Genomic DNA, 18902 nt, shown 5'->3' on the forward strand with positions numbered 1-18902 from the left:
AAGAGTTTAATGAGTGAAGTTGAGCAGCAGTCTGTCTCTGCTTCCCTTCTATGTGACAGACTGCACAATTTCCTGCTCTTACCCCAAAACATATCTCACACGTACGTATGTATAGTAAATGTCTAATTAGGACCTGCAGTGTGCTACCCCAGGATGATAAATGTGGTCCATTAAGTGAATGTGCTGTATGAATATGGATGGACGTGTCAGTTTTCATCAGGTTCTGGATTATTTCCTTGGATTTAAACGAGTCTCCATACGTTCAAAGATCTGCTTCTTGTTGTCTTTTACATGTATCGGCTACACTCTCAAGCTTGCTCAGGTAATGAGGCCCTCCCGCCTGCTCGCCTCAGGGGCTACTTGCAGCTGTGCTGGGTAGTTCACAGATCTTCTCGCTGTTTTCACTAGCTCTCCCTCAAGGTGGTCCTGACTCATTCTGCCTTCACTTGTTTTCCACAACATTCCACCTTCCGTCTGTGAAGCCAGAACTGTGGGTCTCGTGCCAGTTTGGGCAGAAAAGTGCGTGGAGTGATCACTTGCTGCTTTTAGAGCCTCCAGCTGTTCCTGCCCTCACCCGTCACTGCATGCTTCATCACATGAAATAAATTGATGACCACAATGGCTTGAGTGTACAGTTTTCAGAGCCATTCTGGGAGAGGATTTATAAAGCCCTTTTGACGATGTGATATGGAACTGGAAAGCAGTCAAGACCTGCCTGGAACTATTTTAGCTGTGCGTTTACTGAAAAGTAATTGCACACCTTTTTTTGGTTTCAAAGTGAGAATTTAGTTGTTGTTGTTTTTTTATCAATAAGTGTGCAGGATATGAATCATTTCTCTTTCAGCTCATCTAAACATGCAGAAATGGAGAGGTGCTTGCCAGAAGTAATGGCAGGCAGGGAAATGTCGTTTGTTGTTATTTCACACTAAATGACAACAAAGCTAAATGTGACATTTATTGTAATGGGTTTGTGGGACTCCTGTTATGTTTATTTGGTAACACTTTAGTTTTGGATCCAATTCTCACTATTAACTATAGTTGCTTAGCATGCATTTTACTAGGCTGTTTGGCGATTTATGAGTACTTAGGACATATGAGTTATAAAATATATATTAATGCCTTATTCTGCATGACCATATTCTGCATCCCTTAATCATACCCTATACCTAAATTTAACAACTACCTTTCTAACTATTAATAAGCAGCAATTATGAGTTTATTTAGACAAAAGTTCTATAAAATGGATTTTTAATATAATGTTAAAAGGCTGTAACCGGCAATTTAATCCATTTAATGAATTTCCCTAATTTTGCTATCTCATTGAAAAGACAATAATCAGTATTGCCCTTACTTTGTGCAAACAATTAATGCAAACAATAGTTCATCATTTTCTGAAGGCTGTGTGTCTTCTGGATATTGCATGTGTAAAAATAATTTGCATACGATGCAGTATATGGATGCTGCATACTGTTTTTTTTCTTCAAATATCATGTGAGTAATACATATGTGTGGGATTTTGAACCCAGGTACTTTGGTAAATGATAACAGCATCTGGCACTCTTGCTAACGTAGTGAGGTCAAGATGTTCCTCTCACCTTTATGGTGTGAGACACATGGGGCTTTAGATTGTCTGCACAAGCACACCTGAAATAACCACTTTAATTGGAGCACTCTCCAATGCACCTCCCAGTGCTAGGCAGCAGACTACGACAGAACACCGGTGGGTTGATGAACAATTTTTTTTTTCAGGCACTGTTGAACCATTGCAAATGAATACATTTTGTTGCTGGTTCATTTAAGAAAATAGTGATTAATCTCTATAAACAGAGAGAGGTACAGTGGCTCTCTTCCTCTAAAATTAGTCACAGTGTGGGTGGTATGTCATACACAATAAAGTACATACTTTGCTTAGGGTAAAGGAATCCAGCGTCTAGAGTTTGGCTTCACTCCTAGTAGCTCATATATGGCCCTGTTTACACCTGGTATTAAGATGCGTTTTGGTCGATCGGATCACATGTTCCTGTTTACACCTGGTGTTTTATTCCTTATATTTTTTCCCAGTTTCAGAAGGACAACTATTGGAAAAAAACCAAAACATTTTTCATCATAATATATTTTCAATTCATTTATCAATTATTTTTCGATTATTTGAATAGTATAACTTTTTTTCTCCCGGTTAATCGATTTAATTTTTTTTCTGAATAACTGATTAAACCTTTGGTTAATTTACCAATAAATTATAACCATAACTTGTCATATTCAAGTCTGTGTTCCCCTGTCTCCTCTCATGTTTTCAGTTCCCCATTAGTTTGATTAGTCTTCCCAGGTGTTTCTTGTTAACCACACCCCCTTGTTATCTTGTCTAGCTAGTTTTCCCCTGTATTTATACCCCTGTAGTTTAGTTGTTCCTGTTCAGTCGTTGATGTTCCTGTCTTGCTGTTCCGTGTTCCTGCTCTTAGTTTCTGGGTAAGTTACATGTTTGTATTTTATTAAATAAGTTCTGCACATGGATTCTCTCTGCACTTCATTCCTTGCCCAACGTGACATAACTAATCTATACAGACTATTTTACTTATTCATTACAAAAGATAATGTTTATGAAGACAGTCACTTTTGGGGATTTACAGCTGCGACTGCTTACAAGTGTGAATCCTGAATCTCTATCTATATCAGCTGTATGATCAAACAGTTGAAGTCACAACCGCATTCTAACTAACCATAAAGGTAATCATAGCGACCATGTCAAACATGGTGGCTGTGTCCATTAAACCGTTAAGTTTACCATGATCGACAGTGCGTAATTAAATAAATGAGGCAGATCGATGTGAGTTCTTCCATTACATATTTTAAATAACCAACAGCAGCGTTAAATGCTTTGTAACCAGTTGTAGAGAATACATTTGAGCCGTGCGCCTTAAAAACAGATGCTGTTTGAAGGCAGCAGTATTAAAGGGTTAGTTCACCCAAAAATTAAAGTAATTAATGACTCACCCTCATGTCGTTCCAAGCCCGTAAGACCTCCGTTCATCTTTCGGAACACAGTTTAAGATATTTTAGATTTAGTCTAAGAGTTTTCTGTCCCTCCATTGAAAATATATGTACAATATGTCCTTGTCCAGAAAGGAAAAGACATCATCAAAGTAGTCCATGTGACATCACTGGGTTAGTTGAAATTTTTTGAAGCATCGAAAATATATTTTGGTCCAAAAATAACAAAAACTACGACTTTATTCAGCATTGTTGTCTTCCGGTTCTGTTGTCAAGCCGTGTTCACGAGTCCACAGTGACGCTGATGACGTGAGACTCTGCTGACGTGTATCTGGCGCGTCCATGTATTTGTGTTCAAATAAGTATGGCTGGGCAAAAAAATGCAAGTCTTCCTCTGTGTCGAAATCCTTTGACATGTTTGCGAAGATTGTTTTATTTACAGTGTGCGTCTCCCTTTGACTGTAAACGAAGTTTGGGCGTACTTATAACACGTCAGCAGCGTCTTAAATCATCAGCGCCACTAAACGCGGACGGTAATAGCCTGCCGAGACCAAAAATATATGAGACGCCTATGTTAAAGTCAATGGAGCGCTGTGAAAAAGTGTCAGACCTCTGTGGGAGATCGTTCTTGGCTGTGTTGTGCTCTTCTCTCGTTTGGAATGTAAAATCCTTAACAGGGTGTTAGAGAAACAGTTTTTCAGATGAAGCCACCATGCTGCATGATTAAAATGGCTTTGCACTAATTTAACTGCTAATCGCTCTGTGTTCTTGCATGCAGTGTTCAAGCAGGAAATGTAGTCTCTGATCTAGAAGGTACATCGACAACACAACAGTGACAAAGGCAGAAATGTTCCACTGTATAGATGCAAATATTCTCTCTGCCCTCCAAAATTTTGCACTGGTGCCATTAGTCAAAGCAAACAATGTCTGATGTAGTCTGGCTTGGACCAGGAAGATTGGTGGCCTGAAACCTTCTTTTTGGACATCAAGGTGAAGGTGAAAATAAAGACATAGAAGACAGGGAAAACGGGGAAGCGATGTGGGAAGAACAGATGAGCTGATAGTGGAGTTCTTAAGTCATAGATGGGGGATGGGCTTGCAGCTGGTTGTGCAGACAGAGATAAAGAGCAAGTCGGCATGGTCATGCATGTCCAATTCAACCTTTTTGGCGAGTGTATGCCGGTTATAATATATATATATATATATATATATATATATATATATATATATATATATATATATATATATATATATATATATATATATGTATGTGTGTGTGTGTGTGTGTGTATTGAAAAGTTACATTGTGACATCTTAGCCAACTAGGGGGTCAGCATTATTTTTTTTCTGGCCAATGATGGTGAAAATGTCATTGCTTTTGTATAGTAGAAGTCTACCCGAGAAATATTTGCTTGAGTCTAAAGTATGACAACAACTAGCACCGATCACCCTGTTCAAAATGGGCATGGGTTGGCAAGTTTATAATTTGAATTCTATTCCCCAATTAAAATATTAAATCTAGAGGAAACAAAAATAGTCTATTTTCCATAAGTATGAGGAAATAGACAAAATTGATTGTTTTCAGAATTGATCTATACTATACATTGACCTATACTTGCACCAGGAGCATTGAATCGTTTATTGGACGGATGTGGTACAGTCACAAGCACTGGTGTAATGTTCCCTATAATTACTATGTCTCTCTTTGTTTTGAATATAGCAATAGTATTTCACGGTAAATTCACTCAACTTAGACTGAGTGGCTCCATCCCTTGTGACCTGTTGTACTTCTCTTGTCAAGACAGTCCATCAGTCATGCTAATGATTATGAATGTATTTCAGATGCCTGTGGCGTGACCTTAGGCCGTTCGCATCCTCCTTGACCACTGATGCTTTGCTCTTGAGAAACTGCGGCTGCTTCTGTTTCTCCATTAGGAAAAAATCAGCTGTCATGCAGGGTTAATGGATAAGGCCATAAGCTAAATAGATCAATAAACCACATTGTCATGGCAACTGACCGGCAGAGCAAATCTCCAGCTGCTAGCATCGGCGCTCTCGTAACTACCATGACACCAGCAATATCAATAAACCAAACACTGGATCGGCACGGCCCAGTTTCTGGTCCTGTCTGGAGGTCAGAGCGTTAGTCAGGCATTTACTGAAAAGCTGTGATTAGCACTATTGAATTTAATTTGTTCCTACAATAGTGGGCCGGAGTAAAGAGGTGCCCTCACAGAGGGTAATAATTTATTCAGCGTTCAGAGGAATTACATGGCTCTAGTGTGCTTGTGTTCTCATTTCATGCTGAAAAAAGTGCCGCCTCGCTCTCTGACATTGTGTTATCTGACGAGCACAGTTGTAATCCCCACTTCAGCTCCCATCTCCCCTCACCCACCTCCCAAAACTGCTTCACCAGCCATGCATGACATAGGCTTGTGAACAGGAAAGTGGAGCAAAAGATAAGAGAGAGGTATAAAGAGACTGATGTGTTCTGGTGGGTGTTGTTACTTGTGTTTACTATCTTAAAGTAAATGACCTTGTGTCATGCAGCACAGTCAGGGGATGTGCTGTTTCCATGCTTCATTTTCCTCATCTGCAGGTATTGCGCTCTTTGTTCTCAATGGCAATGCAATTTTATTGTTTTTTCATTAGAAACATCCCTCCTGCCAAGACTTCTATTCGCATCCTATTATCTTTTTGAAAGATCTTCCTCCAGGATTAAATGAGTCAAGGCGCCCAGCTGTTATGAGATCTTCAGCCAAATAACTTTGTTGTACCATCACTGGATGTGACAAAGCTCCTAATTTTCTTAAGGGGGACCATGCCACTGGATCCCCCTAGAACAGGGATGTCCAATCCTGCTCCTAGAGGGCCTTTGTCCTGCAAAGCTTAGCTTCAACCCCAATTAAACACACCTAAACCAGATAATCAAGGTCTTGAATTTCCAGGCAGGTGTGCACTGTAAATGATTTCTGTTGTTTTCACAGGATTATACTGTTTTTCTCAACAGTTTCTTACTGTATAATCTATGTACAGTAAGTTACAGTAGATTTAGTTGTTTTCACAGTATTAAATTGTTTTTTCAACAGTTATGTACTGTGCACACAGTTGACAGTATGTTACTGTAGAATTGCAATGCATTCTGGGAAATTATCAGTTACTGTTAATCTAAATACAGCAGTGCAATTGACCGCGAAAAACACCACACACAGTTCCACGGGTAAAATTGCTAGCCTACTAATATTATTCTTACATTTAAAATAAAAATGTAGCACTGGTTGACCATTAACAGTCATAATTTATGACATAATTTATGTCAGTGGGGTGTGCATGAGAGCACATTTGACTTTGGAAGAGTTTCTCTGTCGTGTCAGTGGTGCTGCTGTCTTTTCTGCCGACCTGCAACTTCTTCATCTGGTAAGTAATAATTCTTATGTGTATGCAAACGGATTCTAGCTAATAACTTTAAAGTTATTTAGAATAGCTGACCACGATTTCTATATTCAATTTAATATATTCTAGACATTTTAATATAATATGTATATGATAGGCTACTCTTCAATGTAGCCATTTGGGATATTACTGTAAATTCAAATACATTAGTACGAAATGACCGCGAAAAATAACCACAACAAGCTGCCATTTTATGAAGAACTCTTCAGTTCCCTTCCCTCTGTAAGAACACGCAGGCCGTGCATCGCGTCGCTGTCGGTCGGCAACGTTTTCGCCATGTATCTGGTTAGTAATTCATATTTTTATGCAAACCATATGAGTTACTTACGTTAACGTTAGAAAGAAGTGGCCGCGGAATGTTCTACGTCTGTATAAGTCAGACGCGGATTTCTTTTATGTTGATAGCCTTACTTGATTAAATGTGATTTTATTGACATATATTTCATATGTAACCTCTTATACGGTCAAAATGGTCTAATCATTTTGTTATTTACCACGTTAAGTCGGTGGAAGCGCCTGCACGTTCATTATTTTATGACTTACAGGGGTTAGGAATTGCTAATCGATAAATGTATCCTGAAATCGGACATCCAAGGTTAGGGTTCGGATTTATTGTTATAAATTTAAAGTGCCGATTCCTCTTATTGATTTTTTCACGCTTATTTTCGTGTAAATCCTGACCTAACGTTCCGCCATTTAACGTTAACGTTACTGCTACCTCAGTGATAACTGATGGACCACGGAAAGCGCCCAGGTGTATTTTTGTCCAAAATACAAAGCTATGTGTGACTATAATATCATTGTTTTTTTTTTTTGTTTTTTTTTAACTATGTGTAAACTGACATGTAGCCTACTCATTTGAAGGGAACGATGCCTTGTCAATCTTTTTTTAAGTCATGTATCACACAAGCAAGATTTAACCTACGTTTTCACGTGATGTTGAGTTATGTTTCAGCTTGCGTTGCATTCAAAAGAAAAGAGTGGACGATAGAGATGAGTTATCTTTAGCCGTTCTTGGCATATTTATTTCAGCTGTTGACACATCAGTCTCACGGTCGAACTAACAGCACAGAGAGTAATGAAGATTCTCTCAGTAATATGATCCTCTTAACTACGGTAAATCAACTTGGACAAACATAATAATAATACAAACGCATCCTCCATAGCCTATACTTTAGTGCCCTCTTGTGGCATAAACATATGCACAACACTGAACAGTATAGCATTGTATTATATTACACAGCATACAACCGAGGACATAATGAACATACTTTAACAATTGATTTTAAACAACAGTCCAACAAACAAGATTTTAGTATTAAGTGAATTACACTTTAGACATCATTTTGTCTGTTTTTGCTGTTTAGCCAAAACAACAACAACAAAAACGTACTGTATTTTAACTGTCTTGTCTGTTCTCCTTTTCCACAGGTGTGAGCTGTGCATGTTAAGAAGACCCCTATCCATCTTGATAACCGATGAATTGTAAATCTAATCTAATTTAATTATTCTATTTATCTAACTACTACTACTATACCTTGGTCCAGTACTGACCCACTGAGAACATTTTAAACAGATTATTATCCATCTGTGAATTTTGTCTATCTGCAAGTTGTTAAGAATTGTTGTGTGAAAATAAATGTTGTTGTACAGTTTAAGGTTTAATTGCATAAAAGCTTGGATAGAAAACTTCCTATTGCAAAAGTTAGAACATAAGTCTGCATATAAATTATTATTAATACCGTAATGCAAGTTTTTCATGGCACATGTGCATGATGAGGTTGTTTTGTGTTTAGTTTAGTTTTTTTAAAGGACACTGGATAACTTGTCATTTTGTAATACTCATCTGGATTGGTGGTTTACTTGTCAAAGCTAGTTTATATGTGTCTCCCAGCCCTGCAAATCTGGTCCCTTAGATAGAAAGCAGCCAAAAACCCTTTAAAATCAGCAACTGACCAGTTAGACAGTCTATCTCAAACCAATAGACAATCTTAGACTAGTTTAAGCTGTTTTACCCCAGCAGGGAGTGGGTGGATGAGTTGTTATGAACTATCTTTCTAATAGATTGATCAGATAGCACCCCTTTAATCTTTTCTATTTTACCTGTTCATGATAATTTTTGCATGTATTTATGCATAATTGTTCATGATTGTCATGCATGATTTTTATTGTATTATATTACATTTTTATTATTAATGTATTTAATTGTATTAATGTATTTAAATGTATATTATGTAAATGTACTAATGTGTTTGAAAATACACAATAAACCTTGTGCAGTTAAAGCTTCAATTGTTCTTTTTTCTATTTCCCATTAACAGTTAAAATAATATTTCTACGGATTTTCTACAGGTTACACAGTAGCACTATAAAATAAATACAATAACATTTCATACTATACAGTATTATTAAAAATTAACAGTGTAATTCTGTACTTTAATATGGTAAGAAATTACAGTAAAATAATGTTATTTAATTTGCAGTATGCTTAACAGTACTGTAGTTAGTGTTACGGTAATTTTACTGTTAAATGAAATACAGCAAGTACTGGATAATTGTTGCCAGTAAGTTACTGTTAATTTGACAAGAAATTTTTTACAGTGTGCTGAGGCAAGTTGGAGCTAAACTCAGCAGGACAGTGGCCCTCCAGGACTGAGTTTGGACACCCCTGCCCTAGAGTGTCCAAGGTCCACGCAGCATAGTCTCACAAAATCCTGTGGACAACTCAATACCAAAAACTTTAGTCATTAAACAGCTATAAAACAGTTTGGTACATTCAAAAATAGATCATAATTTATATTTTTTGTGTTATGCATTTGTATTTGCTTATGAAAGTATTGCAAGATGATAACATCAAACTACTCCAATACAATGCTATTTGGGCTGTGAAAAGAGCTTACGTGTAAGGTTCCATGGTGGTAATTGATGCTGCTTTAGAAGGCAGCTTCCTGTGAAATGAGTTGCCTTTCATTACATTCTGCAATAATGTATATAGATTTCTACAGAGTATAGAGTTCTATATCGATCTATCTGTCATTCTATCTACTTGGACTCAAACCTGTTTTGCTGTCCCTGATTTTGTAACAACATAAAGACTCATCTATGTGGTTTTAATTGTGCTGAAAGTAATAGCTCACTGTAGCAACCTCCAGTAGGGCTTTTCCAACTGCAATCTGTCAAACCATGAGCACGAAGAGAATCCCACAGGCCCTTCATTTAAATGAGGCACTGGCCCAACCACATTAGTTACACTTCATGTTGTGCTTCTCTTGCAGCCATGTTGTATGGTAGCTGGCAGTGGAAAGAAATTCATTTCACCACAGCCCACTGGCTATGCACTCAAGCTCAAAATCATTTTTGCCAGGTTAAGAGTTAAGTACCAAAAACTTAAACGAATACTTTTGGGAATACATTCACTGGCTTCTCACTTACAGCTGAGCTCTTAACAAGTTATCTTAACACGAACTCTTGCCATTTTAGACCTTTCTGAGTTTTTAGGTGCACCACCACATGCAGTACTCCTTTCATTGTGTAATAAGCAAAGGGTACATTTCTCACACCTCGATGGTGAGTGAAATTGGCCAGGAACAATCATTCATACTACTGCACAGCAGTCTGTCACCTCTCGGCTGTATGCTCATGTTCACATCACTGAACCACTCGTGCTGCTGTCCCACTGTTTGGTTGAAAACCCTGGGTTAAATCTGCCCCACCATCTACCACTCTGCATTCTGTTGTATGCTCTCTTTGTTTTCACAGTAGAGCTGCTGAGGTAGACAGACAAATATTTGTGGGAGAGGTGCAAGCACTGGTTGTTGGTTGTGTCGTGAGCAAAACGGTTGAATAACAATGTGTTGTGAGTTGTGTTGCTTGTTTGAATCCTGATTAGCAGATTTAAAAGAAAAATCACCTAAAAATTGGTTAAAATGAAGAACATTAGTCATTAAAAAAGTTTGTTGTAGAATATGATTATTTATTAAAAAGGTGGTCTTTAATATAATTGAGTTTTAAGCAAAATACTATCCAACTGGAAATACATGGTACATATATAAAATAAATATTGATTTGTGTTTTTGGGATTGTGAGGTTTACACTGCAGTTCAAAAGTTTATTATTATTATTATTATTATTATTAATACTTTCATTCAGCAAATTTAAATTAAATTGAAAAGTAGAAGAAAAGAATCCTGAAAAGAGTATCAAGGTTTCCACCAAAATATTAAGCAGCACAACTGTTTTCAGCATTGATAATAAGAAGAAATGTTTCTTGAGCACCAAATATATATTTTTTTAATGAAGGACCATGTAGAACTGTTTTTACTGTATTTTTATCAAATAAATATGACATTGGTGCATGGTGTGTGTGGAAAATTGATTGTAGGTTAAACCTGCATTCCATAGCTTTTTTGGGGTTAAAAATGATCCAATATACAAAAACCCAGAGCTGCCAGCATTTGATTGGTTTCACACCCCACACCCCTGATTTCTCACGCTGAAGTGTCAACCAGGGGTACGTTTCTCGAAAGCATTGTTAGCCAACTATTGTCACAAGTTCCGTCGTTATCATCATAGTTCAACGAGTCAGTGTTTCCCGAAACAATCGTTCCAACAAACATTCGTAAACAGCATTGCAAAGTTGTTTGGTGTGAACAACAGCTCTCGACCTGTGGTTAGAGGCATAGTTTCTACATTGCTTCACATTTGGACGTAATAAATTCTTATCTTGAGCAAAATAAGCAAGCTGACATTCAGTACAACCGGTGCCTTTTATTTAGAATTCATACAAATGTAATTTACGTCTCTTAGTTTTGCAAAAGATTTAAAGTACCGATTTTGAAGAGTGCGCATATGCGAATGTGCTCTACTATGTAAGAACGAGCCAAATATTGAGTCTGGTAATAAAGCAAAATAACAGAACAATTTGAAATACTCCTCAGATGACATGTCTGTAATTTATATATAAAAAAATCTAGCGTTAATTGGATCTCAAACAGTTTCATTAAAAGTATTTAATACTCCACCACGTGCGAAACCAACGTGGTTGAACGATACTTTGCGACAATGGGTTTCAGGAGACAGTCGTGACTTGCAAGTTGATTTCTCCAAAGATGCATTGTACTATAGCCTAGTAGTGAATCAGCGAACTACATAGTTGTACAGGAAACGCACCCCCAGTCGGTCAAATGCCTGGAAGTTTATCTATAAATTCTATAGAGCCACTCGTGTTTGAAAAGTTATTCTGCAAATTAGTTAAAATCTCCCAAAATCTAGAAAGAGCGCGCACGCGAGATGTGCTCCAAAACGCGTAGCGCATGCACACGGCAGAGAGGAAAAGTGAGCGAGAGACCTTGAAAGCATCCATCCCCTACTCCCCCCTCCCGTCGGAAAAGTCTCACTCCAAGCTAAACTCAAAAGATGGCAGATATGATAACCAACCAGTGTTCAAAACTATCTGCTTGCCTTTGCTCGATTCAAAGCGGTAAGATTGTAATAATGTTTTTAATTCCAGTGGTACTGGTGGATTTCCACGGGAGATTTGAGCATGTCTTTGCGTCTTTACATCACATCTGTACACATAAAGAAGGAGTCTCGGCTAGTAGCCTAGGCTATATTGCGTGTGAGGATGTTGGAGATGGAGATTTAAAGCCTTTTCTCTCAGCACTTGATATAATTAAACTTATCAATAGCCGCGTTTCCACTGCCGGGCTAGGGCTGGGCCAGAGCTAACAGCGAGCCGGGCCGAGCTAGTGGCCTCGGGCCTCAAGCACCGGGCTTGCGTTTCCACTGCCGGGCCAGTAGCCCCACAGCGCTGCCCCAGACCCCACCTCTAACACGCCTTTCTGGATCAAACGTCATAAAACCCAACCCATTTCAGCGGGTATTATGAATGAATTTATTTTTTAAATTAGGAAGATAGCATGTATATTAACTCACCTGCCCAATTGTGTCCCGAGACCAGTACAGGCGATTCTCCATTTCAAGCAGCGATTTTTTGCGCGATAGGGATGCGGGCACGTTTTCAAGTTATTCATTAACCGTTAACCGATATTCGGTGCATAGTGTGCGCGCCGCAACCTCGAGATACAGAGTTAATTTTTTAACACCTTTAATAACTTATTGGACCCCATTTGAAACAAAATTAATTTATAGAAATAAAACGCAGCAAGTACGGAGCAGTTAAAGCCGCATTTCCATCACCCTTCAAACTGAAATTGCCAATTGAAAATAAGCAAAACGTCCATTTCACAAAAACTCCGTGTCTGCAAATAATAATAATAATAATAATAACCATCATCATCATTATTGTAACATTTTATTAGGCTGCATATGTAGAAGACGCCTTTATCCAAAAAAGGAACAGAGCACAAATAAACACAATATTTTGACGCATAATCGCATATCCAGTGTGTGTGGAGCGTGCACTGATGGCTGCGAGACGCCCATGTGAACACTTGCAGTTTCATTGCATTTCTTTCAGTGGAAACAACTTAAAATACTCTTTCATTTCTGGTCATACAGAAAATAATAATACATTATTCGCAAATACATTTATTTGCGTAAACTCACAATAACAAGAAAACGTTGTGCTTTAACAATTAATCAAGGCGCGCTTCATGATCTCCGTGAACTGAAGCGCGAGATCTGAAACAGCCACCGCATTCGAATTTGTTCGTTTTAAATTGGACATTTAAAGCTTTAGTCTACAGGGGTTATAAAGCTTTAAATGTCCAATTTAAAACGAACAAATTCGAATCGAAAGCCAATATCTTCCGACTATGTAATTATGTAGCTAGCTAATTAATTTCTCTCTAAAAGTGCATCCGGAGATGGAGATATTTTAGCCGAAAATCATTTAGAAAACAATATTTTATTAATAAACAATTAATGCCTCGTTATTTTATATTATTTTATCATCAGACACATTTATTATAGCCTATAAATCACCTATAATCCCCTTTCTGTAGGCTGCGGTTACGGCTCTTCTCATTCAGCACTGCGGGGAAAATATAATTTCCAGGTTCTAATTTGGCCTCAGAAAACCAGTAAAATATATATATTTTTTATATTAATTTGACAAATATTTTAAATGTTTAAGGGGCAAAAAAATCAAACAAATATCTGAAAATTCGTCGATATGTAGCCTATATATTTTTGCGCAGATTTTGGCATAGGCCTACAGTTCAAATTAAAATGTTATGCAATTTTAAACGGTTAATCGGTTAAACATGGACACCCCTGTGCATCTTGCTTCAGATCATAACCTTCCATAACACCGATAAACTCCGCCTTTTACCTTGAGCACGCCTCTAGCCCGAGCTGGCCCCCTCTGGCCCAAGGTATTCGACGGGCCAGAAATCCTGGCCGTTGGCCCTGAGGAAGCCCCGATCAAGCCCCGGAAGTGACAGTGGAAACGCGACTGGCCCTGGCACGCACTAGCACGGCCCGGCCCTGGCCCGGCAGTGGAAACGCGGCTAATGTGATGGCAGATCCAGAAAGGTTCAAACGACAATCACCAGTGACAACAGATTCACCTGCTGTAAAATGCAAAAGACTAAAAAAAAGAGATCGCAACGAGCCCATGCGAAAACAAGGATACATATCGGAATGACAAAATGTAGTCACGCAATGCTGACATTGTTAAAGGAACACTCCGACTTTTTGGGACTTTAGCCTATTCACCTTACCCCCCAGAGTTAGATAAGTCCATACATACCTATTTCATCTCCGTGCGTGCTATAAGTCTGTTTGACGCACCCACCGCTAGCCTAGCTTAGCACAAAGACTGAATGTGAATGGTTGCAGCTTTCATACTAATCCAAATGAGTGGCAAAATAACGCAAAGGTTTTCCTATTTACATGTTGTGATTTGTATAGTCACAGAATGTACAAATAACAAAGTCAAATGAGACACAGATATCTTTTGAACCGTATAAAACCTGGGAACTATTCTCTGAAGGCGAAGCACTGCTACTTTGGTGGAGTGATAACCGCATCACCGGAGACACGCCGTGGTGAGGAGCGGAGAGTTCGCTCAGTGTTTGGGTAACAGAGTCAGCAATTTATAAATAGTAAAAGCGTAGTTTAGAGTCATGGGTTTTCGCTCTATTGTAAATAGCTGCGACAGTAAACAGGGGAGGTAATACCATGTTTCACAGAATTCCAACTAAAAACGCTGACTGGATGAAGAAATGGCTAACTTACTCTGGATATTTATCCAAACTCACCTAAATAGATTATCAAGGGACATTATGTTTGCTCGGTACATTACAATGGACGACTATTTTGAAAAAATGGACTTTGCCACATGGACCATAATGTGCTGAAGGATAAGGCTAAGTTATCCCATGGATAGCACAGACAGGACAAGTGGATCACCTGCGGCTGAGGTAAGTGTTCCGTTATGTTTTTAGATGACCTACTGTAACAGTGCCATTAGCCAGAGCTAATGTAACGTTAGTGACACTATTATATGATTAGGGTATGAATATGTTTTTATCTTGATGCGGCGCGGACGCGCTTGGAAAAAAAACGAGCGCGTTCACCGCGTTGAACTTGCGCGCGGCGCGCCTAGTAGCCTAAATTTGAAATCACCATGGAAATAACGAACTTGAGCATGCAAAAGGGTACGATAGGCTGTGAGTTCATTGTGCAAAAACAATTTGTGCTATTACTTTCCCCTTATTCTATCCTATAGTAATGCAATTTTACTGTATATTATATACTGTTGAATACATTTGGTTCAGCTAATAAATTGCATTTAAAATATATTGATTCCTGTAATAATAATTATTTATTCATGTGATATTTATAAATCTGGGTGCGTTTTTGGTTGGAAATCAATGAAACATGGTACTGTATTACCTGGTCTCCCCTGTTTATTGTCACAGCTCATACAATAAAGCAAACACCCGTGATAAACTATGCTTTTCTATCTAACGTTAGTAATTGCTGACTCTTTATTCCAACACTGAGCGAAGCGAACTCTCTGCTCCTCGTCACGGTGCGTCTCAGGTGATTTTTATCACTCTGCCCAAGTAGCAGTGCTTCGCCTTCAGAAAATATAGTATTTATACAGTTAAAAGATGTCGGTGTCTCATATGGCTTTGATATTTGCACACTCTGTGACTATACAAACCACAACATGTAAATAGGAAAACGTTTGCATTATTTTGTCACTCATTTGGATTAGTATGAAAGCTGCAACCATTCACATCCAGTCTTTGTGCTAAGCTAGGCTAGCGGTGGGTGCGTCAAACAGACTTATAGCACGCACGAAGATGAAAAAGGTATGTATGGACTTATCTAACTCTGGGGGGTAAGGTGAATAGGCTAAAGTCCCAAAAAGTCGGAGTGTTCCTTTAACTTTAACAATTTGAGAACGAAGTATAATTTGCATGGTTTTGCATGATATGATGACTTGTAAGCAATTGTTACATTTAATCAGCGCAATCTACCGCAATGTCAGAGATCAGAGCAAAAGGGGATGTTTCTTACTAGTTCAGATTACATTTCTTCTGAAATTATTTTGTTGGTCATACTTCCAAAAACAATAATCAGTGATTCTGAATGGCAGTATCCACACCAGCGCGGTGACTGACAGCCTCACAGTCTCCTCAAACATGTTCATCTGCACTGTGCCGTGTCGAGGGTGTTGAAGTAAACTCACGTAAAGTTGATATTTCCGCGAGTGACTGCAATTGCAGATTTCAAACAGAGATGGCGACAAAGAGGAAAAACTGCGGACTGCAGCTTTAAAATATTTATTGTTTTAAAATATTTAGACTGTAGCAGGGACGTGCTCAGGGGGGTTGCTAAGGTAGCCCGGGCAACTGCCCATATGCCCGAGAAAAACAAAAAATTCGCAAAGCCTCATTCACTTCCATTCTGGCACCGAGAGTGTTAAAGTCAGTAAGGGAACTGTAGAGCTCTTGAGATACAGTGTTGCCCTGGATAAGTGTCATTATTCACAAATATTTCAGAGTCAGACAGCCAATCAAAATCAAGTATTCCAGAGATTCGTGGAATGAATCTAACCAGTGTTTTGCTCAGTGGCCCCTGACCTTTGTATTTCTATTACTGCTGAGAGAGATGTGCAGGTGTTACTTTTGGGGTCAAATTTGCCACTCTCTCCTTGCTGATTGGTGGAAATGGTGTAGACTACTCGTTTAAGTGGAAAACTGAAATCGGTGTACTGCTTTATTATTAATAAGAGACTAAGTTTGAGCTGCACAAGTCCCTTTGTTTTCCATTTCAGCATCTTATGTTTTCTTGCAAATCCCATTGTTTCTGTCTTGACAGATGTCTTTATTTCACACACCAGCTGCTTTTTTAAAGTATGTTAGTCTCTCTTTCTTAAGGTAATGTTTTTCCCATGTTTTCCCTGAGGATATTCTCAGTTCAAAACGTTCATTATAAAACTGTAAGTTGTCTGTGAAAACAAATAGTGACTTTCTCCTATTCATCTTCACCCAATAACCACACGGCTGACCTGTAGACTGCACAGACATGCTGAGGCTGTTCTGAGTCACTCTTCTTCACAGTACATTTCGTAAGTTCCTGGCGATGTCTGCGGTCTTGTCAGTCTGTGCTCATGACCTGTCTACCTGCTAATCAGCCACCTCTTGGGTTTCTACCCAGTTCTCTGCATGGCTCCTTTCACAGCCATTGTCGCCCCCTCACCTCAGAGTCCGACAGCTCAGCTCAAACACCGCTCATCTCTGCCTCCATGTTCTGAATCACCCACACAGTGTCTGCAGGTTGACACTAAGCTAGTGAGTGCGATCACTAGGGGATGTCATCTCCCACCCGCAAGTCACACCATGAGGCCTTCAGAGACACAAAGCATTTCTGTGCTCATGTGTGCATGTACATGAGACAACATCTACAACATGTTCCTCTGCCAGTCTCCCTGTCCTTGGCTGTCTCATGCACTCTGTCTCATACCTTCACTAGAGTTGTACCTTGTGTTACATCATTATGACTCCCAGCACTTTTCCTGTAATCTCATCTAGAATGCCTTCACTCAATCACCTCTTCACTCCGTCAGTGTCTGCTTTTCTCTCCCAGAGCGGATGCTCGTCGCCAGACCTAGGCTTTTGGATTATGCAAATTTAGCTCCAGCCTGTTCACACGTGGATGCAATGGGGCATGAAACAGGGAGTGCACTTGCTGCAAAACTTTTCACTTTATTCATTCAGAGAGGGGGAGAAAATCGTTTCTCAGTGTTCCTTCTCTATTTTATAAAACGTTTTACTTCTTTATTTAAAAGAACCATCATACGATTTAAATAGCACTGAGATTATCTATGTATCCTTTCATATTCTTCACAGTCTTGATTTCTTTGCGTGTTCATAAAATATAGAGACACAACACTTACTGTGAGCTAATGATTTTTATGTTGTTGGATATTGTTCAGGCACTCTAGGCTTTCAAAAAAAAAAAAAAAATATATATATATATATATATATATAACAAATCTGCTTGACAAAAGTGTTCAAACCTTCTTCCTTTAATTTGATAGAAATGTAATATGCTTATTTCGGCAGCTTTCAGTTCTTTTTTTTTTTGCATGGAATTTGGAAATTTGCTTAAATTGGCAGGAGAGGAGCACACTGCATATATATATATATATATATATATATATATATATATATATATATATATATATATATATATATATATATATATATAAAATTCTTTTAAAAAAAATAGACAAAGATTTCAATGTGACATTTCGGTCACACTTTAGATTAGGGTCCAATTCTATCAAACCAATAACTACGACTTTTGCCTCAATAAACTTCTAATTACTGCCTATTATTAATAGTCAGTAAGGTAGTTGTTAAGTTTGCAGAATAAAGCATTAATATGTGCGTTATAAGTACTAATAAACAGCCAATATCCAAGTAAAATGCATGCTAATATTAAGGAACTATAATAGTTAGAATTGGATCGTAAAGTGTTCCTGACATTTCTTACAATGAACAGACCATACAACACAACACAACCAATACATGCATGCTATTAAAAACCACTGATTGTCTTACCTGATAAAGCCCCCTTGGAAAAAGAAAAAAGACAAGACGTATAAAATCCTTATGACCTGAAGGAGCATTCTCTTGCTCAGTCTCTCTCTCTCTCTCAGTTCGTTTGAAGAACTTACACTCTACAGAATTACCAAATCCAAAGAGGAGCAGGTAAAAGTCGACAGGATTGCATTGTCTTGCAGAGTGATCCAAGCCTGTCTGTGAGGAAACTTCTTCTGGCTTCCTCCCTGCTCAGTGCTCACTTCTGTTGGCTGGAAAATCCTCCACAGTGTCCCCCTCCCCTCTTCAGATGTCAGCGAGAGTAGGTGAGAGCGCAAGCATGTCTATGTGTCTGGGTTTGTGTTTTGAAGAGACTATGTGCTTTTCCCTTTCTTTCTCGTTCTTTTTTATGACCAGCTGCTCGCTCCAGGAATT

At 38.5% G+C, this 18902-nt stretch overlaps 1 protein-coding gene across 2 annotated transcripts in view; it reads right to left on the bottom strand.

Annotated features, from left to right (window-relative positions):
- The window catches only part of glra4a (glycine receptor, alpha 4a), a 50650-nt gene extending 31750 nt beyond the window's left edge, over window positions 1–18900 (bottom strand). The window contains exon 1 of one of the 2 annotated variants that reach the window (XM_039655196.2): window positions 18489–18891. In XM_039655196.2, coding sequence (XP_039511130.1) covers window positions 18489–18556 — 68 coding nt within the window. In that variant the 5' untranslated portion in view covers window positions 18557–18891. Of the gene's footprint in view, window positions 1–18488 lie in introns of both variants that reach the window. The other variant, XM_039655197.2, reaches the window with a different exon arrangement.
- Between the last annotated feature and the right edge of the window lie 2 nt (window positions 18901–18902).

This window comes from Pimephales promelas, chromosome 9 (assembly GCF_988280905.1).
Source record: "Pimephales promelas chromosome 9, fPimPro1.hap1.1, whole genome shotgun sequence".
In the NCBI taxonomy this organism is placed as follows: Eukaryota; Metazoa; Chordata; class Actinopteri; order Cypriniformes; family Leuciscidae; genus Pimephales; species Pimephales promelas.